Source organism: Vulpes vulpes, unplaced genomic scaffold (genome assembly GCF_048418805.1).
Source record: "Vulpes vulpes isolate BD-2025 unplaced genomic scaffold, VulVul3 u000000671, whole genome shotgun sequence".
Classification (NCBI taxonomy): domain Eukaryota; kingdom Metazoa; phylum Chordata; class Mammalia; order Carnivora; family Canidae; genus Vulpes; species Vulpes vulpes.
The window spans coordinates 238,136-262,059 of NW_027325801.1; the positions used below are offsets into that span (position 1 = coordinate 238,136).

At 68.2% G+C, this 23,924-nt stretch overlaps 2 protein-coding genes across 7 annotated transcripts; one reads left to right on the top strand and one right to left on the bottom strand.

Annotated features, from left to right (window-relative positions):
• The first annotated feature begins 1,162 nt into the window (after positions 1-1,162).
• Positions 1,163-4,694, top strand: IQANK1 (IQ motif and ankyrin repeat containing 1). The gene is given in 14 exon segments (XM_072745934.1): positions 1,163-1,197; positions 1,531-1,574; positions 2,111-2,188; positions 2,191-2,360; positions 2,549-2,584; positions 2,587-2,655; positions 2,742-2,867; positions 3,198-3,310; positions 3,385-3,439; positions 3,557-3,640; positions 3,772-3,880; positions 3,973-4,066; positions 4,138-4,270; positions 4,321-4,694. Coding segments are annotated over 14 exon segments (1,437 nt in total). The 3' UTR covers positions 4,612-4,694.
• A 197-nt stretch (positions 4,695-4,891) lies between these two features.
• SCRIB (scribble planar cell polarity protein) lies at positions 4,892-23,770 on the bottom strand. 6 transcript variants are annotated; one of them, XM_072745789.1, is made up of 36 exons: positions 23,286-23,770; positions 22,476-22,593; positions 22,292-22,370; positions 22,105-22,194; positions 21,954-22,010; positions 21,792-21,855; positions 21,620-21,694; positions 21,407-21,551; positions 20,987-21,105; positions 20,610-20,809; positions 19,635-19,801; positions 19,413-19,543; positions 19,196-19,321; positions 18,257-18,427; positions 17,628-18,014; positions 16,849-16,911; positions 16,414-16,503; positions 15,993-16,070; positions 15,064-15,387; positions 14,897-14,977; positions 14,559-14,813; positions 14,166-14,276; positions 13,776-14,069; positions 13,497-13,685; positions 8,411-8,521; positions 8,282-8,329; positions 7,409-7,471; positions 6,859-6,966; positions 6,616-6,775; positions 6,409-6,544; positions 6,129-6,320; positions 5,898-6,040; positions 5,784-5,821; positions 5,543-5,678; positions 5,358-5,409; positions 4,892-5,274 (listed from the first exon to the last, which is right to left on the bottom strand). In XM_072745789.1, exons 1-35 carry the CDS (start codon positions 23,442-23,444, stop codon positions 5,393-5,395), a joined length of 4,725 nt encoding a protein of 1,574 aa, XP_072601890.1. In that variant the 5' UTR covers positions 23,445-23,770; the 3' UTR covers positions 4,892-5,274; positions 5,358-5,392. The 6 variants fall into 6 exon arrangements, with proteins under 6 accessions (XP_072601890.1, XP_072601887.1, XP_072601891.1 ...); XM_072745786.1 differs by having other exon boundaries at positions 5,604-5,678; positions 23,286-23,769; XM_072745790.1 differs by lacking the exon at positions 23,286-23,770 and adding an exon at positions 22,886-22,905 and having other exon boundaries at positions 5,604-5,678.
• Between the last annotated feature and the right edge of the window lie 154 nt (positions 23,771-23,924).

A 23,924-nucleotide genomic window follows, 5' to 3' on the forward strand; every position in this document is an offset into this window, starting at 1 on the left:
TGCCCAGACTTTTTTTTTTTTTAAGATTCATTCATTCATTCATTCATTCATTCATTCATGAGAGACAGAGAGGGAGGCAGAGACCCAGGAGAGGGAGAAGCAGGCTCCCTGCGGGGAGCCCGACATGGGATTCGACCCCGGGACCCCGGGGTCACAACCTGAGCCAAAGGCGGTGCTAAACCGCTGAGCCCCCCAGGGATCCCCGCCCAGACTTTTTGATCTGCCTCTTCATTCCCCGCACTCGCCCCTTGAGCTCCGCGTCCAGGAGCGGCTCGGCAGCTGTCTGGGGCTCCTGCTGCTGTTTATCGTCTTCTTAGTCACGCTGTGCTTCTTCATTTCACTGATTATTATTATTATTTCGCTGTGCGTTCTACGTTAAGAACTTTGGAGGGGCACCCGGGCTCCGCCGGTTGAGCATCCGAGTCTTGGTTTCCGCTCGCGATCTCGGGGTTGTGGGATCGAGGCCGCATCGGGCTCCATGCTGGGTGCGGCGTGTGCTTGGGATTCTCCGTTCCTGCCCCTTGCGCGCACACACACTCTCTGTCTCTCAAGGAAAAAAAGATTTGGAGGTTTGCTAAAGCTCGGGACGATGTTCTTGTCCTGCGAGGGATTCACGGTGGCCGGGGGCAGCCCCAGACGGCCTCGGTCCCGCCAAAGCTGAGTAAGTGCAAGGGCCTTAGCAATGGAGCCCTTCAGGGTCCCCGCCGGGGCCGCCGGATAACGCGCAGGGCCCTCGTTTAAACTTGAATTCTGGATAAACAACGAACCCTTTTGCTCACATACTTCTCCAAAATTGTGTTTTGTATTTTTATCAGCTAAGTCTGGCAAGCACAAGCCCGAAGCCGTGCTGCGCTAGCTGGGTCTCCCCCGTGCGCTGTGACCTGCCAAACGCCTCGGCCGGCCTGGGAGCGGCCGCCCCTTGGGTGCTGACGTCCCTTGGGTGCTGCTGCTGAAGCCCACCCCTGGCGAGGACCGCTCGCCCGCACCCCTGGCGCATCCTGACGGCTTGCACCTGCCCCCGCCGAGGGGGGGTCGCGGCTCGACTCCTCTTGAACTGTTGTTTCCTGTCGGGTCGTGTGGACCCCGAGTCGCCCGCGGTGACTTACTGTGGCCGCCAGCCAGGAAGGCGTCAGGAGAGCGCGGGCGCCGAGGAGCTCGGCTGATGCGCTCACTGCGCTTCAAGCACCCCCTTGGGATGTGAGCGATGCCGGTCGTTTTGCTTCCTGGTGTATTTTTGTGACTCCTTAAGATGTATTTCAGGAATTTTTCTGAGCTTCATCTCTAAACCGTTGCTAGTGTGCGCCATCCGGAGGCCCTGCTTCTGCGGGGTCCCCGCCTCACCATCCCCACCTCCTGCACACGGCCTCCTTGGTCCCTCCAGAAGGGCCAGGCCCTGTGCCAGCCCCATCCTGCTGTCCCCGCTCAGCATGGTCACCGCAGTGATGGAGAAGAGCCACAGAAGCTCATGGGGGCAGTTACTCACTTTGGGGAGCCCAGTGGGGTGTGACTGCCACCGTTGCCCTGTTTCAGAGAAGGGGACACGGAGGCCCAGAGAGGGGACCCACCCAACCCTGGTGGGCAGAGGGCCCGCGGGCTGGTGCAGGTGGGGATCCCAGCTCGGCCGTCTGCTCAGACCTTCCACTGTGGCCACGTGGGGACGCGCGGTCCCCGGCACCTCGAGCTGCCTCCTCTGAGCCCCAGGGGCCTCTGCCGGGCCACCCCCTCTGTATGTGGGAGCCAGGGTGCAGTTGACGGGGCGGCTCCCGTAGGGGTGCATGGGGACCTCTCTGTCCCAGGCCATTTCCCCAGGTTCCCTGCTGACTCCTCCAGGTGGTCTCCAGCGGCTTCCGGGGGTTCTCATGCCCCCCCCCAGTTGTCTGCACTGTGGCCTCTTTCATAGATTTTAAATATCTTGTTTTTAAGTGCTGTCTACACCCCAGTGGGGCTCGCATTGCAGCCCTGAGGTCGGGAGGCTCGGCGTCCGGCCTTTGTGGATTTTAGAACCTTTCTGGGCCTGGGCTGGTGGGACGGGGTGACGGATCGGGCCCCCCTGGACTGCGTGGATGGCAGCTTGGAGGGTACCAGGACCCCTGAGCCTCCTCCCCCCCAGGGCTAGCTGCCGAGATCCGGGCGGCCACTGTCCTCCAGGGAGCCTTCCGGCGGCTCCTGGCCAGGAAGGAGCTGGGCCGTGGCGGGCGCCCCGGGATTACCTGGAGCAGCTGGAGCAGCTGCAGCGGGAGGTGCGTGAGCGGGACCGGCCCGGGGGAGGCTGCTGGGGGTGGGGGCGGCGGCGCTGCCTGCGGGCGGAGGAGCGGCTGTGTCCGCAGGCCTCCGTGGCCCTGGTGCAGAGGGAGCAGGAGGCGGGCAGAGCGGCAGCGGGCCTGGCTGCGGGAGGAGGCCCTTGACGGTGACTCCAGGGGGTCCTGTGGGAGGTCGGGGGGCGGGGGCGGGGGTAGGGGTCGGGATCAGGGGGCGGGTGGGGGGCGGGGTAGGGTAGGGTAGGGGGGCGGGGGCCGGGGCGGGCGGGGCGCGTGTCGTGGAGAGCCAGGACCTCAGTGGGAACACGGCGCTGTCGGAGGTGGCGGAGGTGGCGGAGGCGGCCAGGCCCGTGCCATCCAGCTGCTGGCAGAGCAGGGCGCCAGCCCCAACAGTAAGGTGGGCGCCGGGCCGGGGCAGGGGCCGGGGGCGCCCGCCCGCCGCCCCCCGCACCCCCCAGTCTTGCTCAGGAGCCCCTCACGCAGGGCGCCTTCGGCCGGACCCCGCTGTACCGAGCAGCCTTTGGGGGGCACCTGGAGGCCGTGGAGGTGCTGCTGAAGCTCGGAGCCGACCCCCGGGTGTGCGCAGATGACGGTAGCACCCCGGAGCAGGTGTGTGCGGGGCGGCTAGGAGCACCCCTCCCCGGCAGCGGCAGGATGGGGGCTCAGCCCGGGGTGCTCACCTGCAGGGCCCCGGGGACAGCCCGTGGGGGTGTGGAGCAGGGAGCGGAGGGGGAAAGGGATGTGCAGGCCCTGCTTGGTCTCGGCAGGGAGGCCCAGAGGAGCCTTGGGCGTCTCAGTTTTGGGGGTGCTGCACCACCGTGGGCAAGGCTTCGGGACCCCGAGGGCGAGCGGGGAGAGCCACGTTTCTGCCCGCTGGTGCCCTTCTTATCTACGATGAGCAGAGGCTCGGAGCTCCTCACGGGCGTGCTCGGTCCCTAGGTGGCCTCCCTGGACGCCGTGGTCAGTGTGCTGCAGCCATGGGACCTGGGCCTCACCGACGCCATGCTCCGGAGCATGGAGGCCGAGCGGCAGCAGGAGGCAGAGGCCAAGCGGTGCGGCTGGGGGAGGGCAGGGGGGAGGGCAGGGGGAGGGCCAGGAGCGCCTCTGACCGGCCCCCCCACCCCAGCTTGAACCTCAAGGTGCAACAGCTTTCTAAGGCACAGCAGCAGCGGCAGACCCAGGTGAGCGCCCCAGGTGTGTGTGGGGGGCGGGGGAGTAGGGGCGGGGGGGCGGCTGGCGGCCGGGCAGGGAGGCCCGCTGACCGCTGACCGCTGACGAGGGCCGCCCCGCTGCCGCAGGCCTACTGTGAGCTCAACCGGAGGATCACGGAGCAGGACGAGTGTGAAGGGCGGTGCGCCAGCCAGGCTGAGCTCACCCTGCAGGTGGGTGAGCTTCTGGGGTCGTGCCCCCCCACCTGCCCCCGCCGTAGGTGTCACTTTCCAGCAGCAGCCTCCCGGGGTGGCATTGGAGGGGGTGAAGCCCCGCCGTGAGCAGAGTGTGGGCTCCCCCGCAGGCCATCAAGGACGCAGGGGCCCAGGTGGACAAGCTACAGCTGGAGGCCCAGAGAGCTGAGGAGACGCTGGCCATGGCCAGGCTGGAGCTGTGGGAGCAGACCCAGGAGGGTGGGCAGGTCTGGCGGGCGGGGGTCCCTGGCCCAGGGAGGGGGACCGGGCATCGGGTCCTCCCTCTGGCTCCTCCCGTTATGACCCCACAGAAGAGGAGGAGATGCCCGGGCTGAAATGCCAGGTCTCTGAGCTGCATGACGTTCTGATGAAGGACGTGGGTGACCGCATCCATGCTGATGGCCGGTCAGTGGCCTGGGCTGGGTGGGACGCGAGCTGAGGGCTGGGTGTGACAGTGACCTGGTGGCCGCTCCTAGGTGGCCCCTTGTCATCGACCCTTTGGGCCCGGCAGCCGTCTTCCTGCGCTACCAGGACACCAACTACGTGGACGCGGTGAACCCCGCCCACCCGCAGCCCGAGGATCCGGCTGGCGCTGCTGGGGGCGCTCGGGTGAGGCCGCGGGAGGGGGCCCCCGCTGACCGGCCTGCCCCGCAGGAAAGGGGAAGCCCCTGGTGTTCGACCTGCACGAGCTGGACCTGTTCCCCGTGCTGCGGCAGCAGCTGGGGGCCGCGCGGCCGGGCCTGGCGCAGGAGCTGGAGCCGGGGGCTCCTGGAGCGGGAGCGTTGTCGCTGCTGCGGCCCGCGGACGAGCCCGAGCACGGCCCCGCGCAGTTCCGGGCGGCGCGCCTGGGGCACTTCCGCATCTTTGTCACCAAGGCCCGACGGCCGCCTGCTGAGCAGCTGCAGGTGCTGCTCCCTGTGAGGGTGCTGCTCCCCGGGGGGGTCCTCTAGCGCCGGGCACCAATAAAGCTTGGGCTGTGGGACTGCGGGCCCCGGACGGCTCGTGTCCTGCTGTGTGCACGTGCCCACGCGGGGAGCGGAGCGGGGCGAGGCAGGGGCCCCAGCCAGAGGACCCTGGTTCGCAGGCAGTGGGCGGCCCGTCCCATCTGGGCCGGACCCGAGCCCAGCACGGGGTTGGGCTGTGGAGTTCAGGGCCTCCCCGTGGCTCCCAGCCTGGTGGGGGCCAGGGGGTCGGGGGCTGGAGGTGTGAGACAGATGAACGGACGAGAGGTAAAACGTAGTCAATTTTATTCCTTTTAAACCACAAAATAGAGTCTTTGGTTGTACAAACATCACTAGTTACAGTCTTGCCAATGGGTGCCAGCTGGGGAGGGGGCAGTTAGTCGGCGGCCAGAACTCCTGAGGGATCTCTTTAAAATGCTAACACCCAGGTTAAAAGACTCAGGGCAAGGGTGGTGGTGCAGCTGGCAGGGCCCCTACCCCAAGTCCAGGGGAGGTCCTGGTGCCTCTAGGAGGGCACGGGGCCCAGGCCACGGCGTCCTGGCCGCACTGGGCGGCGGCTGCTGCACAGTGTCACCTCCTCGGGGCCCATGGTGCCCGGCGATGGCCTGCCCAGAAGCACCATGGCCACCTCTCCGTCCTCCTCCTGTAGGCCTGGTGGGCAGAGGCAGGGGGCTGAGCGAGCTGATGGGGGGCCAGGCACCCTGGCTGCCCCCTGGGCCTAGCCTGCCACTCACCAGGGCTGGGAGACGGTTCCAGGGACCTCAGCTCCTCAGCAAAATCTGGGGACTGTGAAGGGGAGAAGGATTAGGTCAGGACGGCACCCCAGGCCTGCCGGCAGCCGCCCCCGACAGCCTGGGGTCCCCGCTGAGCCCCGCGCACACGGAACAGGATGAAGACAGGCAGAGGGAGGGGGACAGGCCTGGGGGCGGGCACAGGGCCGCAGGAGGAGCGCGTGGCTGTCCTGCCGACGGGCCTGGTACCTGCAGCTCACAGACAGGTCTGGAAGAAGGAAGGGCTGCAAACACCCTGTAGTCAAACTTCCTCCCAGACAAGGCCTTGAAAGGACAGCGTGAGGGAGAAAGGCAGAGAGCGTGAAGAGGGGCAGAGGAGGGGGAGTCTGGGGAGGGGTGCAGGGCGGCCAACAGCTGCTGGCTCCTCACCAGGCGTCCAGGGGAGGTGCTGGTCTGGGGCCCGAGGTCTGGGGGGACAAGAAGTAGGCATTGGCAGAGGTCTGGGCTGCAGGGCGCCCCCCCCCCCCAAGACTGGCCACAGACCTTCCACGGGGGTGGGTGAGGGGGTGGGCGCGGGCGAGGGGGCCTCAGCCAGCCGCTCCAGGGGCCCCCGCCGGCTCCGGCCCTCCTGCGACTTGCTGAGAACCATCTGTGCGCGGAGGGCGTCCTGCTCCAGGGACTTCATCCTGTGGCAAATGGGAGGCGGGGCTGGGTGGCGGGTGCGCCGGGGGGCAGTGGGGCCGGGCAGGCCTCCCGCGGCCACCAGGGCCTCACCTGGCCGCCCTCCACAGGGCGCGCTTCTCGGCCTCCAGGGCTCGGCGCTCAGCAGGGGACAGAGCCCGGTCGGGCACGGGCGCGGACAGCTCGGGGCTCTGCACGCGCAGCCGCTCCTGATGGCGCCGCTCCGCTTTGGCCGTGCGCACCGGGGCGCCACCTCCGAGAGGCTGGGGGGACGAGGGGCTGAGCCTGGGCCGGAAGACAAGGCAGGAGGACCAGGTGGGTGGGGGGCCACTGGCATGGGGATCCCGGGGAGACGTTAGGTGCTGCCCCTCACCCTGCAGCAGGGCCGGCCCAGGGCAGCGGCTCCTCGGGCTCCTCGTCGTCGGGGGCCTCCCCGTCCAGGTCCAGGCTCAGCGCGCCGTCCTCTGCCTCCCGCATCAGCTGCGCCCTCTTCTGCTGCAACTTTCGGGCTGAGGTGGGGGTTGGGGGGTGAGACCTGGACGCCCACCCGCCTGCCCCGCCCGCCCCCGTGCACACCTACCTTCCTCCTCCTGCATCTTGCGCAGGTCATCAGCACCCACCAGTGACACGCGCTTGGGGGGGCCCTCGGCCTGGGGCACCCGTACCTCCAGCTCAAAGTATTTCTGCCGCTCACGGAAAGAGAGCTGCTCCGGGGAGGCCATGGGCCCAGGTGTGGGGGGCTGCGGGAAGTGGGTCCTGAGACCTGGCCCCTCGGGGCACACGCCCCCCAGGCACACGTGCCAGCAGGGGCCCGGCTGCGTACCTGAGCAGGGGTGTCCTGCAGCGGGTGAGGGCCGGGCACAGCAGCAAAGGTCCTGTAGGCTTGCTTCACGTTGGTGGGCAGCGCGTCCGGAGAGGGTGGGGACGGGGGCTAGGGAAGGGGATGCACCTGAGCCGGCGAGGACCCTTGTCCCGGCTGCAGCCTCCCCCAGCCCTGACTCCCACGCCCGGCCCAGAGCGCTCAGAGGGCATCACCTCTACGTCTGGGCCCACCGAGCCCCTGGCCAGGCCCACGCGGGTTTTCTCAGGGAAGGGCAGGGTGGGGCCAGGTCAGACTGGGATCCAGGTGAGGGGGTGGGGATGTGGGGAAAAGACCCACTGGAGCCACCCCACCGGAGGGCACTGCCAGGGCTGACCCCTGCCCACCGCCCCCATGCAGTAGACCCGGGAGCCTCAGCAGGCTCAGCTTGCCCCCCCCCCCAGCTATGTCTGCCCCGGGGCATAGGGAGGGGCGGCTGGCGGGTGCTGTCCCCGGGCACCGCCTCTGTGGAGGAGGGGGCACCGTCCTGTACCCCTGCCTGGCGTGTGCTCACCTGCTGGCAGCTCGGGGAGCGGGGACCCTCGGCCGTCTTCCCTCCTGTGGTCCCAGGTGGCACCTGCAGGGATCAGGCAGTGCCGGGGGAGGGTCAGGCAGGGCTGAGACCCCACAAGGAGTTGCTGGGAACGGGGGGGGGGGGCTGCCAGAAGCTGCTCCTCGGTTCCCCAGCTGACCCCAGCCCAGGCCGAAACCACGGTACAGCCAGCACGAGGGAGCCCCACCGAAGGCCACGGCCTGGAGGCCCCAGGCTCCCCGATGCAGGGCGGCAGTTGCTCCACGAGCACCCCCACTACCCTACACTTGGAAGGGATGTGAGCAGGGGATGCCGGGCGCCCCCGCTCAGCTGTCCCTGCCTAAGGAACAAAGGTCTGCACTAAAGCCCGTGGCAGCCCCCGCCCTCTCCCCCGGGCACGGCCTCCTGGCAGCCGCTATGGCTCTTGGAGAGGGGGCGAGACCCAGAGCTCCGTGCTGCCTGCCCCCATGTCTGGTGTCGGGGTCCCTCCGGGCTGACCTCCCGCGCAGGTGAGTCAGGGGAGGGGGCTTCCTAGGAGGCCGCCCGCACCCTCCACTGCCTCAGGGCTGGCTCCAGGAGGAGGCAGGGCCCTGGCGTGGGTGCCCCCGGCCAGTGCGCCCCTGCAGGCCCTACCGGGAAGCCCCGTCCCCCGGGTCTCTGTGACCAGGCCGGGGGTGTGACCTGGACACGACACTGCCAGTGCCAGGTGCGGGGACCAGAGGTGCCGACCCTGGCAGCAGAGTCGGCAGCGCTGCAAGGGGCCTGCGGATGCAAGGCAGGGGACAGGGAAGTGGGCGCCGGGGCTGGGCGTGCACGGAAGCCCCGTGTGTAGGGCAGGGGCGCCCGGACACGCACCACGGCCTCCAGTCCCCACTGTGGGGTTGGTCCCGGCGGCTCCTTCTCCTGCAGGCAAAGGGGACACAGGTCAGGGACGGCCAGCCTCGGGCCCTCCGGCCTGGGGGCAGCCGCTGTCGGCGCTCTGACCTTGCCACAGCTGTCAGGGCTCAGCTCCCGATCGATGGAGGAGACGCTCTCCAGACTGTTCCGGCGGCCGACGCCTGCCGCGAAGGGGTTAGCGATGACGCCTGGGGACACCTGAGGAGACGAGAGGGGCGCGCTAAGGTCAGGGCCACCACCCTCCCTGGTCCAAGGTCCCCTCCAGGGGCCGGCCAGAGCTCCAGCCGAAGACCTGGTGGTGAGCACACGGCTATGGCAGCCTTGCGGCGGTGGGGGGATCGTGACCGGCCCTGTGGGCCACCTGGGCCACTGTCTGTGACACGGGGTAGCCACGAGTCATGGATGCATGTTGTGGGCACCAGCGGCCATTTGGACACGTGACAGGAGGCCGGGGAGGCCAACTGTGGACGGGGAGCCCAGGAAGCAGAGGGGTGACCACACGGCGGGGGGCAGGCGGTGGACAGCGGGCAGTGGGTGCCCGCACAAGACCCCGCTCGCACTCACACGCCGCTTCTGGAACCTGTAGCACGAGCGCCTGGGATAGACTGAAATAAAGGACATGATGCCGGAGCAACACGGCTGTGAGCACAGGGGAGCCCACTGTCTGCCGGGCAGCAGGGGTGGGGGGCGAGAGCGGGAACGCAGGCGGATGGAGACACGGGTGGCTGTCCCCCAGGCCCACATGGGGCCCGGAGCTCGGCCTTGACCATGGGGAGGAACCAGAGCGGGCGCAGCCCCCACGCCGGCGGCCGGCAGAGAGCACGGGTGAGGGGAGGGCAGCAGCCCCACGGGGGTGAGGATGGAGGCGCCCCCGCAGGGATGCCGTCAGGACACATGACACCACTCACGACGCAGGTGGGCGCGGCGGGCAACACCCGAGAGATGCGGGCGCGGCGGGAACACGCGGGACGGAGGCCGGACCAGCACACGGACTCTGACACGAGCAGATTTAAGAACACGCTGAGGCGCCCACATTCCGACTTCTGGAAGACGCTTGTCCAAAGGCCTCAGGTGGCCTGGAGAGGCGGGGCCTTCAGGCCAGGTGGGCAGGGGCAGGCAGAGGGACGGGCAGGGACGGGGCTGGTGGAGGGACAGAGAGGGACAGCACAGGAGGAGGGACGGGCGCAGGTAGAGGGATGGGCAGGAACGGGGAGGGACGGGGAGGGACAGAGCTGGGACAAGGAGGGGGGAGGGACGGGGAGGGACGGGGCAGCCTCCGGGTTGAGGCCTGCCGTGAACTCCCCCCCACGGCCATGTGCGCTCCCATCCACGAGCCCAGCTGCGGCAGGTCCCGAGGCCGGGAGCACACGGGGCGCAGACCTGGCTCGGGAACAGCACTCTCTGTCCTCGGGGGAACGTGACGCAGGCCGGGAGGGCAGCAGGCGGCTCACAGATGAGCCACGTCAGGAGCCCACCCGCCGGCCACGCTGCCCCTGTGGAACGAGAGGCCGGTGAGGCCGCGGGGACAGCACGCGGGGAAGGGGGTGCTCCCGTGGCGGCCCACGGCCAACAGGCGGGCGCAGGGGACGGATCTACAACATCCCTGTTGGGACCACCACGGGACGGACGCCAAGAGCAGCCCCGGGTGCTGGGGGCGGCGGGTGGAAATGTGACGAGGAGCAGGGCGTCCAACACTCTCATGTCCCCGAGGTACACCCCACGTTCCAAGGGGAAAGAGTCCCTTCGAGTGGGGAAGCCTGGGGACACGATGTGGAGGCTGCCAGTGACAGGACGCACAGCCATCCACGCCCGTCCGGAGGCTGGGGGGGGGCACACACTGGGGTAACCTGGTCAGAAACGCACCCACTCCAACCTGCCTCGAGCGGCCACGGGGCTCTGCACCAGGTCAGGTCAGCGAGGTGGGCCAGCGGGCGCCCCTGGACTGAGCCCTCGGCTACGAGGGACACCATGGGGGCCGGGGAGGCACACAGGCTGCGAGGGCGGGATTCTGGGGCCTGTTCCTGCCACTTTTTTCTAAACTTAGAATTATTTTATGGGACAGCTCGGGTAGCTCAGCGGTTTAGCGCCACCTTCAGCTCAGGGCGTGATCCTGGAGACCCGTGATCGAGCCCCACGTCGGGCTCCCTGCAGGGAGCCTGCTTCTCCCTCTGCCTGTGTCTCTCTCTGTGTCTCTCAGGAATAAATAAAACCTTAAAAGTTATTTGATGTATTTATTTACATTTTTTTTTAAGATTTATTCATGAGACACACAGAGAGAGAAACAAAGGTATCACAACCGTCCCTGAAAACACGGGAGGCCCGGGGTACACCTAGCTGGGAGCCTAACGACACAAACAACTACTTCCAGTGCCTTAAAAACACAGTATTTTGGGACGCCTGGTGGCTCAGTGGTTGAGCATCTGCCTTTGGGTCAGGTCATCTCCCGAGGTCCTGGGATCGAGTCCCGTGTCGGGCTCCCTGCAGGGACCCTGCTTCTCCCTCTGCCTGTGTCTCTGCCTCTCTCTGTGTCTCATGAATAAATAAAATCTTTTAAAAAGAAAATAAAATTTAGGACAGCTCGGGTGGCTCAGTGGTTTAGCGCCGCCTTCGGCCTGGGGCCTGATCCTGGAGACCTGGGATCAAGTCCCACATCGGGCTCCCTGCATGGAGCCTGCTTCTCCCTCTGCCTGCTTCTGCCTCTCTCCCTGGGTCTCTCATGAATAAATAAAATCTTAAAAAAAAAATTAAAGTAAAATAAAAAACAACAACAAAGAGTCCCAGGACACTGTCCCAGCTGGAGGAGCCCGTGACTCTTGGTAGGTCTCGGGATCATGAGTTCAAGCCCCATGTTGGGCGAGGAACCGACACCAAAGACAACAGGACAAACTCACGGCTTTGGTCAGGCTCCAGACCCGCTGGCCGCAGCCCACACCCCCACGCCCTCCCGCTCACCGACACGGACAGATGGAGGGAAGGGAGACGCGCGTGCGGAAGGCGGCAGGGCGATGGGCACATGGGGCCGGAGGGGGCAGGTGAGTGTGGACCAGGCCAGGGACTCTCCGAGAAAGCCACTGGAAGACGCCCGCTGGCCGCTGAGCGGGCTGGTGAGCTGGCCACCAGGGAGGGATGTGACCAGAGGGCAGGCCGGTGGGCACGCCCTGGAAGCCCAGAAGCAGACGCCGCCCAGATGAGGCCCCTGAGGCAGAGGGAAGCCCGGCATCTGCCCAGGGCTCCACAGCAGGCAGGGGCAGCGGCCCACGAGCTGCACAGCACCCACTGCAGAAGTGGGGCCTCCAGCCGCGTGGGGAGTGCAGCTACAGGGACGTGGCACCAAGGCCAGTTTCCAGAACCTGAGTGGGGTTCACAGGACACCTGTAGGACCCCGATGCCCACAGGGCTGGAGGCGCACGGGGGCGGTTTACGGAGAGCAGGGTGGGCAGGGTGAGGACCCAGGGAGCGCCCGGCCCACGCCCTGTGGCTTCACGAACTGCAGCAAACATCCAGCCCCTTCGAGTCAACATGAGGCAAGGCCACTGGCTGCCGCTGTCACCCAGGCAGAGGTCCCGGGGCAGATCCGAGGGGCTGCCGCCGAGATCCAGACTAACAAGGAAGGCACAGCCATCCACCAACGGGCTCGGCGCACACCCGCTCCTGCGCGGACAGAGCTCTGAAATCCAAGCTGACCTCTACTCATCCCGCCCGTCACAGAACCCCCAGGTTAGCAAACACTCAAAAACCAGTCCGAAGTCTTCTAAAGTAAGAAAAACAGGTCACGTGGCCAATTAGAGATGACGGTGCAGCGGACAGTGACCGTACCCAGGGCCCCGTGCGGCGGCTGAGGACACCGGCACAAGGGCAGCCCCACATGGCCGGGCCCGCGGGGACCTGGGCGCTCAGGCTCCACTGCCGACACAACACAGCCACTCCCCCCAGAAACACTCCCAGGAGGATCACACCGCCCTGCCTCTGAAAACTTCCATTGGTACGGAAAAGAAATGTAGGACGACGTAGGACGGGGAGAACTTTGAAACGGGGAGATTTTCTACACAAAATCCTGAATCCAAAAGACACAGAATAAAAAAAATTAATTCAAAAAAATTTAGAATTTTACAACTGCAAAGAAACCCTTCTTCAAAAGCAAAATTGACCCAAAGGTTTATATCCCACAAAACAGGAGGCTGATGTTCAGAACGTGCATCAGCACATGAGGCCGAGCGCCCAGGCTGCAGCACACAGGGCCCCCCGCCCCGACCCCGGGCTGGCTGGCGTGCCACGGGGAGCCAGCACCCTGCACCAGGTGTGGGTGCCCCCCGGAACTCGGGGACACATCACTTTCAGATGTTCAGGCCTGTGCAGCCACTTTCCTCTGTTTGATAACAGCTTTAAAATCAGCAAAAGTACAAATTAAAACACCTGAAAACTCTAACACAAGGAAAAAAGTAAAAGCAGAGCCTCCTCCAGGACCACCTTCTCCAGGCCTCCGCAGGAAAATGCAGGGAGGGGCCGGCATGGGGCCCAGCCCGGCGCCCGGGTGCCCAGTGGGGCACGAGCCCAGGCTCCGTTCCCGTCCACCCCTCGCTGGCCGGAAGTGGCTGCCCCACAGACCCAGTGCTCGCAGGCCGACCCGAGTGACTGCCCCGTCCCTGTGCGGGTGAGAGCCCTCAGAGGCCTGGGTGGGCTGCAGGCAGGCATGACCCCGGCCCTCGCTCTGGGGGAGTGGGCAGGAGGACGGCAGGGGCCCCATGTGCCATACCCCCACCCCAGCTTCTGCTCTGAGGTTCAAAGTCCTGGGAACAAGTTGTCTGCTGAGGAGCTGCCAGCAGAGGACGGCGCCCAGAGAGGCTGGGGTTCCCAGCCGGGTCTGCAGGTACAGCCCCAGGGGCCACCTGCCTGGCTTAGACCCCCCCAAACCTGCACGTGCTGCCTGCCTGGAAGCTCGCGGCTCCGTCTCCCCTCCCAGGGCCTGGTCGTTCCACATGCCCTCGTGCCCCGTCTTCCCTGGGCTGAACCTCTGCTCACCGGGAGCGGGTGCCTGGACCACGGCCTGGCACTAACCCCCCAGCCCGCACTCCACCTGCCGAAGGCTGAGCACTCCCCGAGGCGTGCACACGGAGAGATGCCCACGGTCAGTCGTCACGGCCGGGGGCGGAGGACCGAGGCGGCAGGCACTGACCTCAGCGGGGGCCACGGTGCTGGTGTCGAAGCCGTCACAGACGAGCACGGTGAGGGTGTCGCCCACGCTGCGCAGCAGCTGCACGGCCTCGCCGTGTGTCAGGCCGAGCAGGCTCTGTTGGTTCACCTCCAGCAGCCGCAGCCCCACCCGCAGCCGGCCATCACGCCCGGCCGCTCCCGTGGGGCTCACCTGCAGAGACCCAGGCCTCAGACGTCGGGGGGCCTCTTCCCTGCCCCAAGGAATCCCATGGGGTGGGTCTGGCCAAGGAGGGGCCCTCACCTTGGAAATGAAGATGCCCTCGTCCGTGGGGTCACAGGGGTTCCCCGCGTGGCCCTTGGCGCCCCCTCGAACGCTGATGCCCAGCTTCTCCCCGGGGGCCTTCTGGATGCAGAGCTCCCGCATGCCCGGGGGTGGCGGGTCCCTCCTCACGAGCAAGACCAGCTCCAGGCAGGGCCGGAGCAGGGCGCTAACCGCCTCCTGGTGCGTGGCCTCCCGAATGTCCTGACCGTTCACTGCCAGGATGCGGTCCCCAACCCGAAGGCCACTGCGTGCGGCCAGGCCCCGTGGGAGCACCTGTCAGGGGAGGACAACGTTCAGCGGGCTGGAGGCCTTGCTGCCCCGCGGCCGGCTGGGCCCTCGTACACAGACAGCGTGTGGGGCCTGCACTACCTTGGAGATGAACACGCCAGGCTCCTGGATACCAAACGGGTGGCTGGAGTGGTCAGAGCCCCCAACGATGCTGAGCCCCAGTGGGCCCCCGGCTCTCGGGAGGCAGATCTCCTGGGGACGCCAAGGGACACAAGGGGTTGGCTGAACAACCCCCCTGGAGCTGCCCGGGGAGCTTCTCCAGCATAGGGGGTGTATGGGCCCCAGCAGCTGCAGTCAGGTCCTCAGGGGCGAGGGGCCCTGGCACCTCAAGGCACATGGGCCACATGGTGAGGCAGTGGGCCTGGAGGGCGAGAGCACCTGCTTTCCTGCCCAGAGGAACTAACATCCACACCTACAACTTTGTGGGGAGACGTGGGGAGAGTCGGGCACAGGTAAGGGAGGCCTGGGTCTTACCTCCACCGGGTATGGCCCCTCCAAGGTGGCAGCCAGCAGGCTAGGAGCCAGCCTGAGCGGCCCAGACTCTCCAGGGCTGGCAGTGACCACAGTGCTGGGGGCTGCGACAGGGGGTGGGGGGGAGTGTGGCAGAGGGCTGGGGGGAAGGGGCCCCCCGGCCTCCCGCTCCAGCAGCAGGGCGATGGTGGGGGACGCGGCGGTCAGCAAGGAGACGGCGTGGTCGTGCCTGGCCTCAGTCATGTCCACCCCGTTGATCTGCAAGAGGGGGGCCAGTCAGGGGGCCCTGTGGGGGAGCGGAGCAGACAGGGCGGTACACAGGCCCCGTGCCCTCCACTCACCGAGAGGACACGGTCGCCGACCTGCAGGGTGCCCGCCCGGTGGGCAGCGCCCCCCTCTGCGATGCGCGAGATGAAGATGCCCTGGGGTGGAAAGGAGGGCCGGAGGCACTGAGTCCCAGTCTCTGCCCGGCCCCCTCCCCGCCCGGCCCCCCACACCCCTGCCTCACCCCATCGCCAGCCCGGTAAGGTGTGGAGCCTTTCCCGCCGGCGATGCTAAAGCCTAGGCCCTTCTCGCTGCGCACAAGGCAGGCCACGTGCCGCTGGCGGAGGGGCCCGGTGGCCTCGGCCTGGAGCAGGGGCAGGCGCAGGCCGGCTCCCCGCCGTTCCCGCGGGCTGTAGTCGTCCTCAGGCCGCAGCGGTGTGACAGTGACCGCGTTCTCGGGCTCCACCATGCGCTCCCGCCACAGCCGCATCTGCACGGTGGTGCCTGCGCCCCGCAGCGCCTCCACAGCCTGGTGGTGCTCCGCGCCGTGTAAGGCCACGCCGTTCACCTGCACAGGAGCGGGACGCGTGTCAGGACGGGGCTGCGGCCGCACGAGGGCTCTGTGCACACTCCCGCTGCGGACCACCCCCCAACCTGTGTGACCCCGGGGGGAAGGATGCGAGCGGCTGACGGGGACACGGGGACACCCGGGCCCTGTGGTTCCCCCGCCTGTCCCCAACCCAAGCAGCCCCAGACGCAAGATGCCTCCGGCGCCTGAACTCACCGGGCGTCTGACCCTGCGCCTCACCCTGACCCCGGCTCTGTGAGGCTCCCTCCCTCCAGCTCAGCTCTCCCTACCCAGGGGGCCACAGCAGCTCCTCCCAAAGCTATGATGGGACCTCAGCCCTGCCTGGGCGGACGCGCGACTGGCTGGTGGCCCCCGTCCACTGCCCCTTCTGGGCCCCCGCAGGAAGGGCCGGCCGCCATCAGACTCGCCCCGGTGCGCCCACCCGGTCAGCACACGCACGCAGCCTCCGCGGAAGCCCCTGCCCCGCTGCTAGAGGACTGACCGCCTCCCCAGCCGCTGCTCCCGGCACAGCCAGCGCCTGCACCCCTGGGCTCCTGCCCTGATGGCCAGGGCTGCGTGGACCCTGAGACGTGTCGCCAACTCACCTCGAGGAGCTTGTCGCCCACCCGGACCCCTGCCCGGGCTGCGGGGCCCTCCTCGGACACCCGTGAGATGAATATGCCCTAAGGAAGAAGCGGGAGCTGAACGGAGAGCGCGAGCACAGAGGCCCTGAGGGCCCGGCCCGGCCTGTCCCGCGGGCGAGCAGCTGGAAGGCACAGGCTGACCTCCCGGGATGACTCTCAGCCCCAAGCCCGGCGCAGGCCACTGAAGGGGGGAGCTAAGTAACCCGCCTGGGCCGCCGTCAGGGTCGGGCACCTGGGCAGGGGGCCCTGAGGTGAGCAGGGGCCCGGAACAAAGTGCGCCGAGACGTCGGAAGGTGCGGCACAACTTCCCGCAGGACCACACAGGCCTCACGGGAAAACAGGGTGCCGGGAGAGGGGTCCCCGAGGCGGCACGGCTCCTCACCTCGTCGTCCCCCTTGTAGGGAGTAGAGCCCTTGCCACCGGCGATGCTGATGCCCAGGCCCCCCGTCTGCCGCACGATGGTGAGCGTCAGCTAGAAACAGAACAGACACTTGCTGTCTGGGGGCTGCTGTGGGCCTGGCGGGGGCGGGGGGGTCTGCGCAGGGACGGGCACCTGCCAGGGCAGAGCACAGCCTGGCTGGAGGCCCGCGCCCCGCCCCCTCCTGCACACCCGCCTCTGACACTGCTGCCTTCCCCGGGGCCCATGCTGGTGCTGTTGCCTGTGTCAGGGGCCGGCACGCCCCAACCCTAAGGGGTACACAGAAGCTCTTAAGGGGCGGGGGTCTGCACAGGCGTGCGGGGGGCCGGAGGAGCGAGCGCCCGCAGCCCAGGAAGCAAGGCCACAGCCCGGGACACAGAGCACAGAGCGAGTACAGACCTCTTCCTCCTCAATGCGTGCGGGCTCTATCAGCAGGTTATTGGCCTGGTCAAACGACACCCCCTGTTAGGACGGGACCAGCGAAGGCATGCAGGTGAGCCACCGCCCCCGCCCCGCCACCGCCTCACCCGGCCCCGCCAAGAGCAGAAGGGAGGCACGACCACACCAAGCTCCCGCAGCCCGAGCGCCAGCCCCTCCCTGGGCGTGGGGTCCTTTCTAGTCCAGGACTGTGGCCGCCACCACCGCCACCACCACCGCCACCACCGCCACCACCATCACACAGGACGGGCTCAGCTGGTCCAGGGGACCCCACAGCAGGCTGAGGCCGTGCCCGGCTGTCCCGGATACCAGCCACCTAGGGCCCTCAGCAGCCACGGCATCACGCCCGTGTGCAGGGCGAGACCTTCACGTCAGAAGCACAGGCATGCTGAGGGGGTGAGATGCCCCCGGGAAGCAGGCAGGACCCTGGGCGGGCCCGAGAGCCACCTGAGGACCGGGGAGAGGATGTGGGTGAGGGTCCAGCAGGCCTGAAGCCCAGCTCTGAGGAGGACACAAAAAGAAACAAGAGTCCGAGCAGCTATGGCAGGGCCGCCCGACCCTGGGGATGGGGCCTCGGAGCGCCCGTCTGAACCCAGCCCAGGAGGGTGTGGAGAGCAGCAGCCCTTGGGGAGTGCCCTTCCCTGGCAGCCAGACTTGGGCCGCGGGCTGACAAGCAGCAGAGGAGACGCTGCGGGGACAGGGCAGCCCGGAGTCGAGAGGGATTGTGAGGAGAGACCCACCTTGATGGAGGGCGCAGAGACCACGGCCTCCTCCTTGTCCTCCTCGGCCACTGCCGCCTCCTCCTCCTCCTCGTCCTCCTCCTCGTCCTCCTCGGCCTCCTCCTCGGCTCGTGGAGCCCAGGGCGTGTGGGGGCCGTTGTGCCAGCCCCCAGCCCCTGCCGGGCCCTCACTGTCCGGCTGCGCCCCCTGCAGCAGAGCCACGACGGCCTCGGGCTGGGGCAGCTTGGAGATCTTGAAGTGCTTCTTGTAGTGTGGTGTGTCCTTGCGGATGAGACGCTGTCTCCCGCCAGGCAGGGGCCAGGGCGCCTCCAGCTGCCCCTCCTCGCTCTCGCCATCCTCCCCCGCTGGGGGCAGCAGCAGCGTGTCCTCTGCAAAGCGCACTGTGGGCTGTGTGAAGCCAGCCGTGAGATGGTGGCAGGTCGCCCCCCCAGGGCCTCTGAGTAGCATGGCGTCGGACACGGCACTCAGGGCCGGGAAAGAGCCTGCAAGGGAACTTGTGGGAACGGACACGGGGGGGGGGGGGGGCGGAGGCCCGGCCGAGCTCCAGCGGGGAGAGCCCACCGTGAGGCCCAGCCGCACACTGACGGGTCCCGGCTACACGTCTGCTTGGCCTCCGGCGCCAGCCTCACCTCCTCGTACGTCTCCTCCTCCACAGCCTCCTCCTGGGCGTTGGGGGCGGCTTCCTGCTGGCTCAGCCCCTGGGTCTCTGCCGGTGACCCCTCAGGTTCACCTTGGGAGGCGGTGCCTGTGGACGGCTGCGAATCCTCGCTCAGGCCGGACTCCGTGCTCAGCCTCTTGTCCTGGAGCGGGTGGGGCAGCGGGTCAGTCTACAGCACCCCTGGCGGGCTCAGTCCGGCACGGTGGGGGCCGTCCATCCCAGTCCGCGGGCAAGTCATGCTGCCATCAGACCGAATGGATGACATGCAAAGATGCTTTTGGGGACCTCCCAGAGCTCTTCCTGAAAGCAAGACAGTGAGGAGCCCCCGGAGGACACCAGCCTGAGAACAGCCAGGGGCCCTGATGGAGCACAGCTGTGTGAACAGCAGCTTTGTGGGGGGGGGGGGGGCGGGAGGGGCACTCTACATCCCCCAGGTGTCACGGGCACTCTGCTGCACCCCTAGGGATCCTAAAGCTTCCCTTTGCCCTTGACGCTAGAAGCTCAAGCGGCAGAACCAGGCTTGCAGGACTATGATCCCAGCTCTTAACAGCAGAGCTAGTGCTGCCCCTGCAGGTGGCGTGAAAACCTGTGGAGGACACCGACCCCGGGGCCTCACGCTCCAACCCCTATGCCACCTCTGGCAACCCACCGTGCTCCTGCCCCGCACGTCTACAGCACACGCTCCCCTGCAGCTGCCCCAGTAGCCTTCGCATGACATGACCCTGCTCCAAGGGAGGGCACAGCACACATGGCCCTGGACCCCCCAACAGGCTCATCCCCCACCCGCCCCAGCCACCCTGAGCCCTCAGAGCCCCACACCCAGGATGACAAGACACCCAGAGCTCCCAAGAGGTGCAAGCCTGCCAGGCTGGTGTCCCTTGCTTGGCACAGTGCGGGTTCCCACAGGCACCTCCTCGAGGGGCGAGGGCGGCCTGGACTCAGGCCTCCAGGAATAGGCTTCACCGCGACGCTCCTCAACACCCCTCTTCATCACCTTCAGCTCGCTGGGGTGAGGTGTGGCCCGGCGCTGCAGGCCCTGCAATGTGCACAAGGGCACGGGGTGGGGCAGGGTGGGGTCAGGTGAGGGCAGGGAGGAAGCAGCCCACCCAGGGAGCCCCTCGCCATACCCGCTTCTCGGCAGCAGCTCCCTCGGCATCATCGCTGCTCACGGGGACCTCCAGAAACTGGATGACGCTGACGCGGCTGGGCGGGGCGTCGCTCCAGCTCTCCGAAGGGCTGCTCTGCTGCCCTGATTCCTCTAAGGGAAACGCACATTAGGGAGCCCCGCTTGTCTGAGACCATACCCCACCCCCACCCCAGTTCCCAGCTGCCAGTCGTCAGCAACCTACCAAGGCTGGGTGGGGGCTGCTGGGGCAGCAGGTAACAGGTGAGCACCTTCTCGCCGGTCTGAGCATCATCCTCTGTCTGGAACCGGAGCATCGGTTGTGCCTGGTTCTCAGCGAGCCATAGAGCCTTGAGGTTGAGGTGGGTGAGCGCAAACGGCAGACTCTGCAGCCTGGTGGCCAGTGGGCACGGTCAGCTCAGTGGGGGGGGGGGTGTACGGACAGTGGGCACGGCCAGCTCGGTGGTGGGGGGGGACGGTGGGCACGGCCAGGTCAGTGGTGGGGGGGACGGTGGGCACAGCCAGCTCGGTGGGGGGGGGCGGTGGGCACGGCCAGCTGTGGGGGGGGAAGGACAGTGGGCATGGCCAGGTCGGTGGTGGGGGGGGGACGGTGGGCACGGCCAGGTCGGTGGTGGGGGGGACAGTGGGCACGGCCAGCTCAGTGGGGGAGGGGGCGGTGGGCACAGCCAGCTCGGTGGGGGGGGGGGGAAGGACAGTGGGCACGGCCAGGTCGGTGGTGGGGGGGACAGTGAGCATGGCCAGCTCGGTGGTGGGGGGGGGGGACGGTGGGCATGGCCAGGTCGGTGGGGGGGGGGGGACGGTGGGCACGGCCAGCGGGGGGGGTGGGGGGAAGGACAGTGGGCATGACCAGGTCGGTGGTGAGGGGGACAGTGGGCATGGCCAGCTCGGTGGGGGGGGGCTGTGGGCACGGCCAGCTCGGTGGGGGGGGGGGGAAGGACAGTGGACACGGCCAGGTCGGTGGTGGTGGGGGACAGTGGGCACAGCCAGCTCAGTGGGGGGGGGGGCGGTGGGCACAGTCAGCTCGATGGTGGTGGGGACAGTGGGCACGGCCAGCTCGGTGGGGGGGGGACGGTGGGCACGGTCAGCTCGGTGGTGGTGGGGATGGTGGGCACGGCCAGGTCGGTGGGGGCGGGGGATGGTGGGCACGGCCAGCCCGGTGGGGGGGGGTGTGGGCACTCACCGGTTCCCGGCCACGTCCAGCACATGTAACTCAGCCGTGTGGGCGAGCTCGGCTGGCAGGGTGGCCAGGCGGTTGTCCCTCAAGGAGAGAACGCTGAGGGCCGCACAGCCTCCAATCTCCGGTGGCAGCACCTCCAGGCGGTTCCGGTCTGCGTTGAGGTTGGTCAGCTTGGTCAGCTTCCCCAAAGACCGAGGCAGAGCCTGGGCACGAAGAGGACGGCCAGAGGTTGACAGAAAGCCGCCAGGAAGGAGAGGAGCACCCCTCAGGGCAGCCCCAGCACCTGCTTCCCACCGGCAGCCTCCCGTCCAGGCAGAAGGCTGGGCCCGCGCCGCGGCGCCCTATCCCTGCTCCCCCGGTCCTGCCAGGCTGGGCCGTACCGTCAGCAGGTTCTCAGTGAGGATCAGCTCCGAGAGATTCTCGCAGTCACCGATGGCCTCGGTCACCTCGCACAGACGGTTCTGGTCCACCTTCAGGATGGACAGCTGCTTCAGCTGACCTGGTGTTGGGGAGAAGGGGTGACGGGCTGCAGGGGGTGGAGGGCCCGAGCAGCTCACAGCTCGGATCCCCGCCCCGGCCCAGGGCAGCACCCTCCCCACCGCCCTCCCCAGCCCCAGAAAGGACGGCTCTGCATGCCCTGGTGACCTCCCCACCCAGCCTTCCCCACGCCCCCAGCATCCTGCCCCCTTCTCGGGGCGTCTCTCGGAGCCCAAGCAGTCAAGGCCCTCCCCCCAGGACCCTCCTCTGGGCCAGGCCTCACGGCCACCCACGCCCCTCCCAGTGCCCAGGCTGGCGCTGACCGATGCCATCAGGAAGCCTCTGCAGCAGGTTCTGGGAAAGCAGCAGGTCAGTGAGCAGCAGCAGGCCGCCAAGCTCCGCGGGCAACTCCTCCAGCCGGTTCTCCGACACGTCCAGGCACACCAGGCGCCGCAGATTCCCCAGCTCCTGCGGGTGGGTGCGGAGGGTCAGGGCACGGCCAGGCGCGAGCCAGGGGCTGCCGCACCCTCACTCACCGGGGGCAGTGCCGACAACTGGTTCCGGTCCAGCCACAGTTCCCGGAGGTTGGGCAGAGCCCCGAGGGTGTCGGGCTGCAAAAAAAGACAAGAACAGAGGCAATGGGGTCAGATTAACAGCCCAGGGTTCGCCCGCCTCGCCTCACCCGCCACGGCCCCGCCCTCTCCGCACCAGTACTTCCAGCTCGTTGCCTCCCAGATCCAGCTGTTCCAGCTTGACCAGGAAGGACAGAGACCTACGGAACAAACAGCAGGTTGTGCTGTGGCCACGTGAGCCAAGGGCCCCCAGGACCGCGGCTGAGCCGGTGCGAGCAAGAGACCCAAGCCCACTCACGAAGGCAAGGACTTGAGCAGGTTCTCCCGGAGCTCCAGGGTCACCAGGTTGGCGAGGCTGAAAGAGAGATCAGGGCGGGGCATGATGGAAGCCGGGGCGGCGGGCAGAGGAGTGGGTCTGGGCCGGGCCCCCCGCCCTGGAGAACACTCACTTGCCCACGTCCCCGGGCAGCGCCTGCAGGGACACATCATTCAGGGCCAGGTGAGCCAGGCTGCGCAGCTGAGTGAAGCCTTCAGGGAGCCTATGGCAGAAGCAGGGGACCAGGGGACCTCAGGTGTCCAGGAGGGGGCTGTGCAGGCCCCGCGCCCGCTACTGCCCCTGCTGTGGCCACCACCCACCTAGACAGAGGGTTCCCACTGAAGTCCGCGATCTCCAGAGCCTTGCAGAACTTGATGCTCTCGGGGATCTCGGGGATGTCTGCAGCGGGACAGAGGTCACCTTGGAGTGACAGCCGGAGTCTCCGAGAACTCAAAGCCCTTCCTGCCACCCCGGGCTCCACCCCAGCCCACGCTGGGCTCGCACCGTTCCGGGATACGTCCAGCTCCACCAGCTGCATAAAGTTGGCCACCTCAGGGGGCAAGCGCTGGATCTCGTTGTCGCTCAGACCCAGCTTGCGGAGGTTCAGCAGCCGGAAGAAAGGCTGTGGGCAGGGAGAGGGGTCAGGGGAGGACGGACTGTGGCGGGGGGCCCCTCCGGAGCAGACGCAGCTCCCACGGGCCTCTGCCTGGCCCAGGCCACGCAGGAACCCGGGGTCCTGCCCCATCACCTCCCCCTGCAGCAAGAGAAGGAGAGACGCGTGCCCTCGTCTTGCCAACGCTTCCAACTTCCTAACTTTGAGTACCTGGTCCCTTCACGTCACCTCGGACGCGTCCCTGCCACCCTCCCGCCACACGATGGACCCCGGGCGTGCGAGCCCTAGCTGAGAAGTTCACCTCCTGGTTGGGTGGCTGTGTGCTCCCCTGCAGACTCCACCCACCCGGGAGGAGCCCCCGGCCCCGGCCACCCCGCCCAAGCCTGTGGCAAGAGTTCGATGCCTACGGAGAGACAGAAAAAAACAAAGGCGACCGGAGCAGCAGAGGGGGACCGCAGGTCGGGGGCCAGAGCCGGCCCTCCACGCCCGCCACGCCCTTGGGGGCTCGCAGCCCCAGGCACCGGCCACTCGGCACCGTGTCCAGAGAGGAAATCCTCCCGTGACCCGCTTCCTCCAGCCTCTCCTCCGGGGCAGCCTCAGGGAGGCGAGCGGCGGGCGGGGCGGCGGCGCCAGGGCCGGGCCCACCTGCAGCCCCCCCGCCCGGGCCCACCTGCAGCCCCCCCCCCCCCCCGCCCGCTCACCTTGGGCAGCTCGCGCAGCTGGTTGGCGTCGAGCAGCAGCTCCTCCAGGCTGCGGCTGTAGCGGTAGATCTCCTCGGGCACGGCCTGCAGCGAGCAGTGCCGCTTGTCCACCGACTCCACGTGCCGGTTGCAGCGCCACAGCGGGATGCACTTGAGCATGGTGCGGGCGGGCGGCGGGCTCAGGCGCGGGCGCGGGCGGCGGGCTCGGCCGGGGGGCGGGGCTCGGTCCGCATGAGCCCGGCGGCGGGCGGGGGAGGGGCGGCGGCGGCGGCGCTGGGCCCGGCCGCGCTCGGAGCGCTCGACCCGAGGCGGCCCGCGCTGGGGGGCGGGGTGCGGCCGGGGCGGGGAGGGCGCGCGGCCGGCCGCGCTCAGACTCCGGGGAGGCGGCGGCGGCCCCGCATCCCGCCCAGCCCGCTCGCCCGCCGCTGTGCCGCAGCCAGGACGGCCGCCGCTGCCCGCCGGACTGCCCCGCCGACAACCGCCGGCCGCCGCGCAGCCCGCCGGGAAGCCGAGGCCCGCCCTCGCCGCCCAGCGCCTCCGGGAACTGCAACCCCCACAAGGCCCCGCGGCGCCGGCGCCTCCGAGAACCCGTAGCGGCCCCGCGCACCGCCCGCCGGGAAGCTCCGCAGCCGTGCGCGG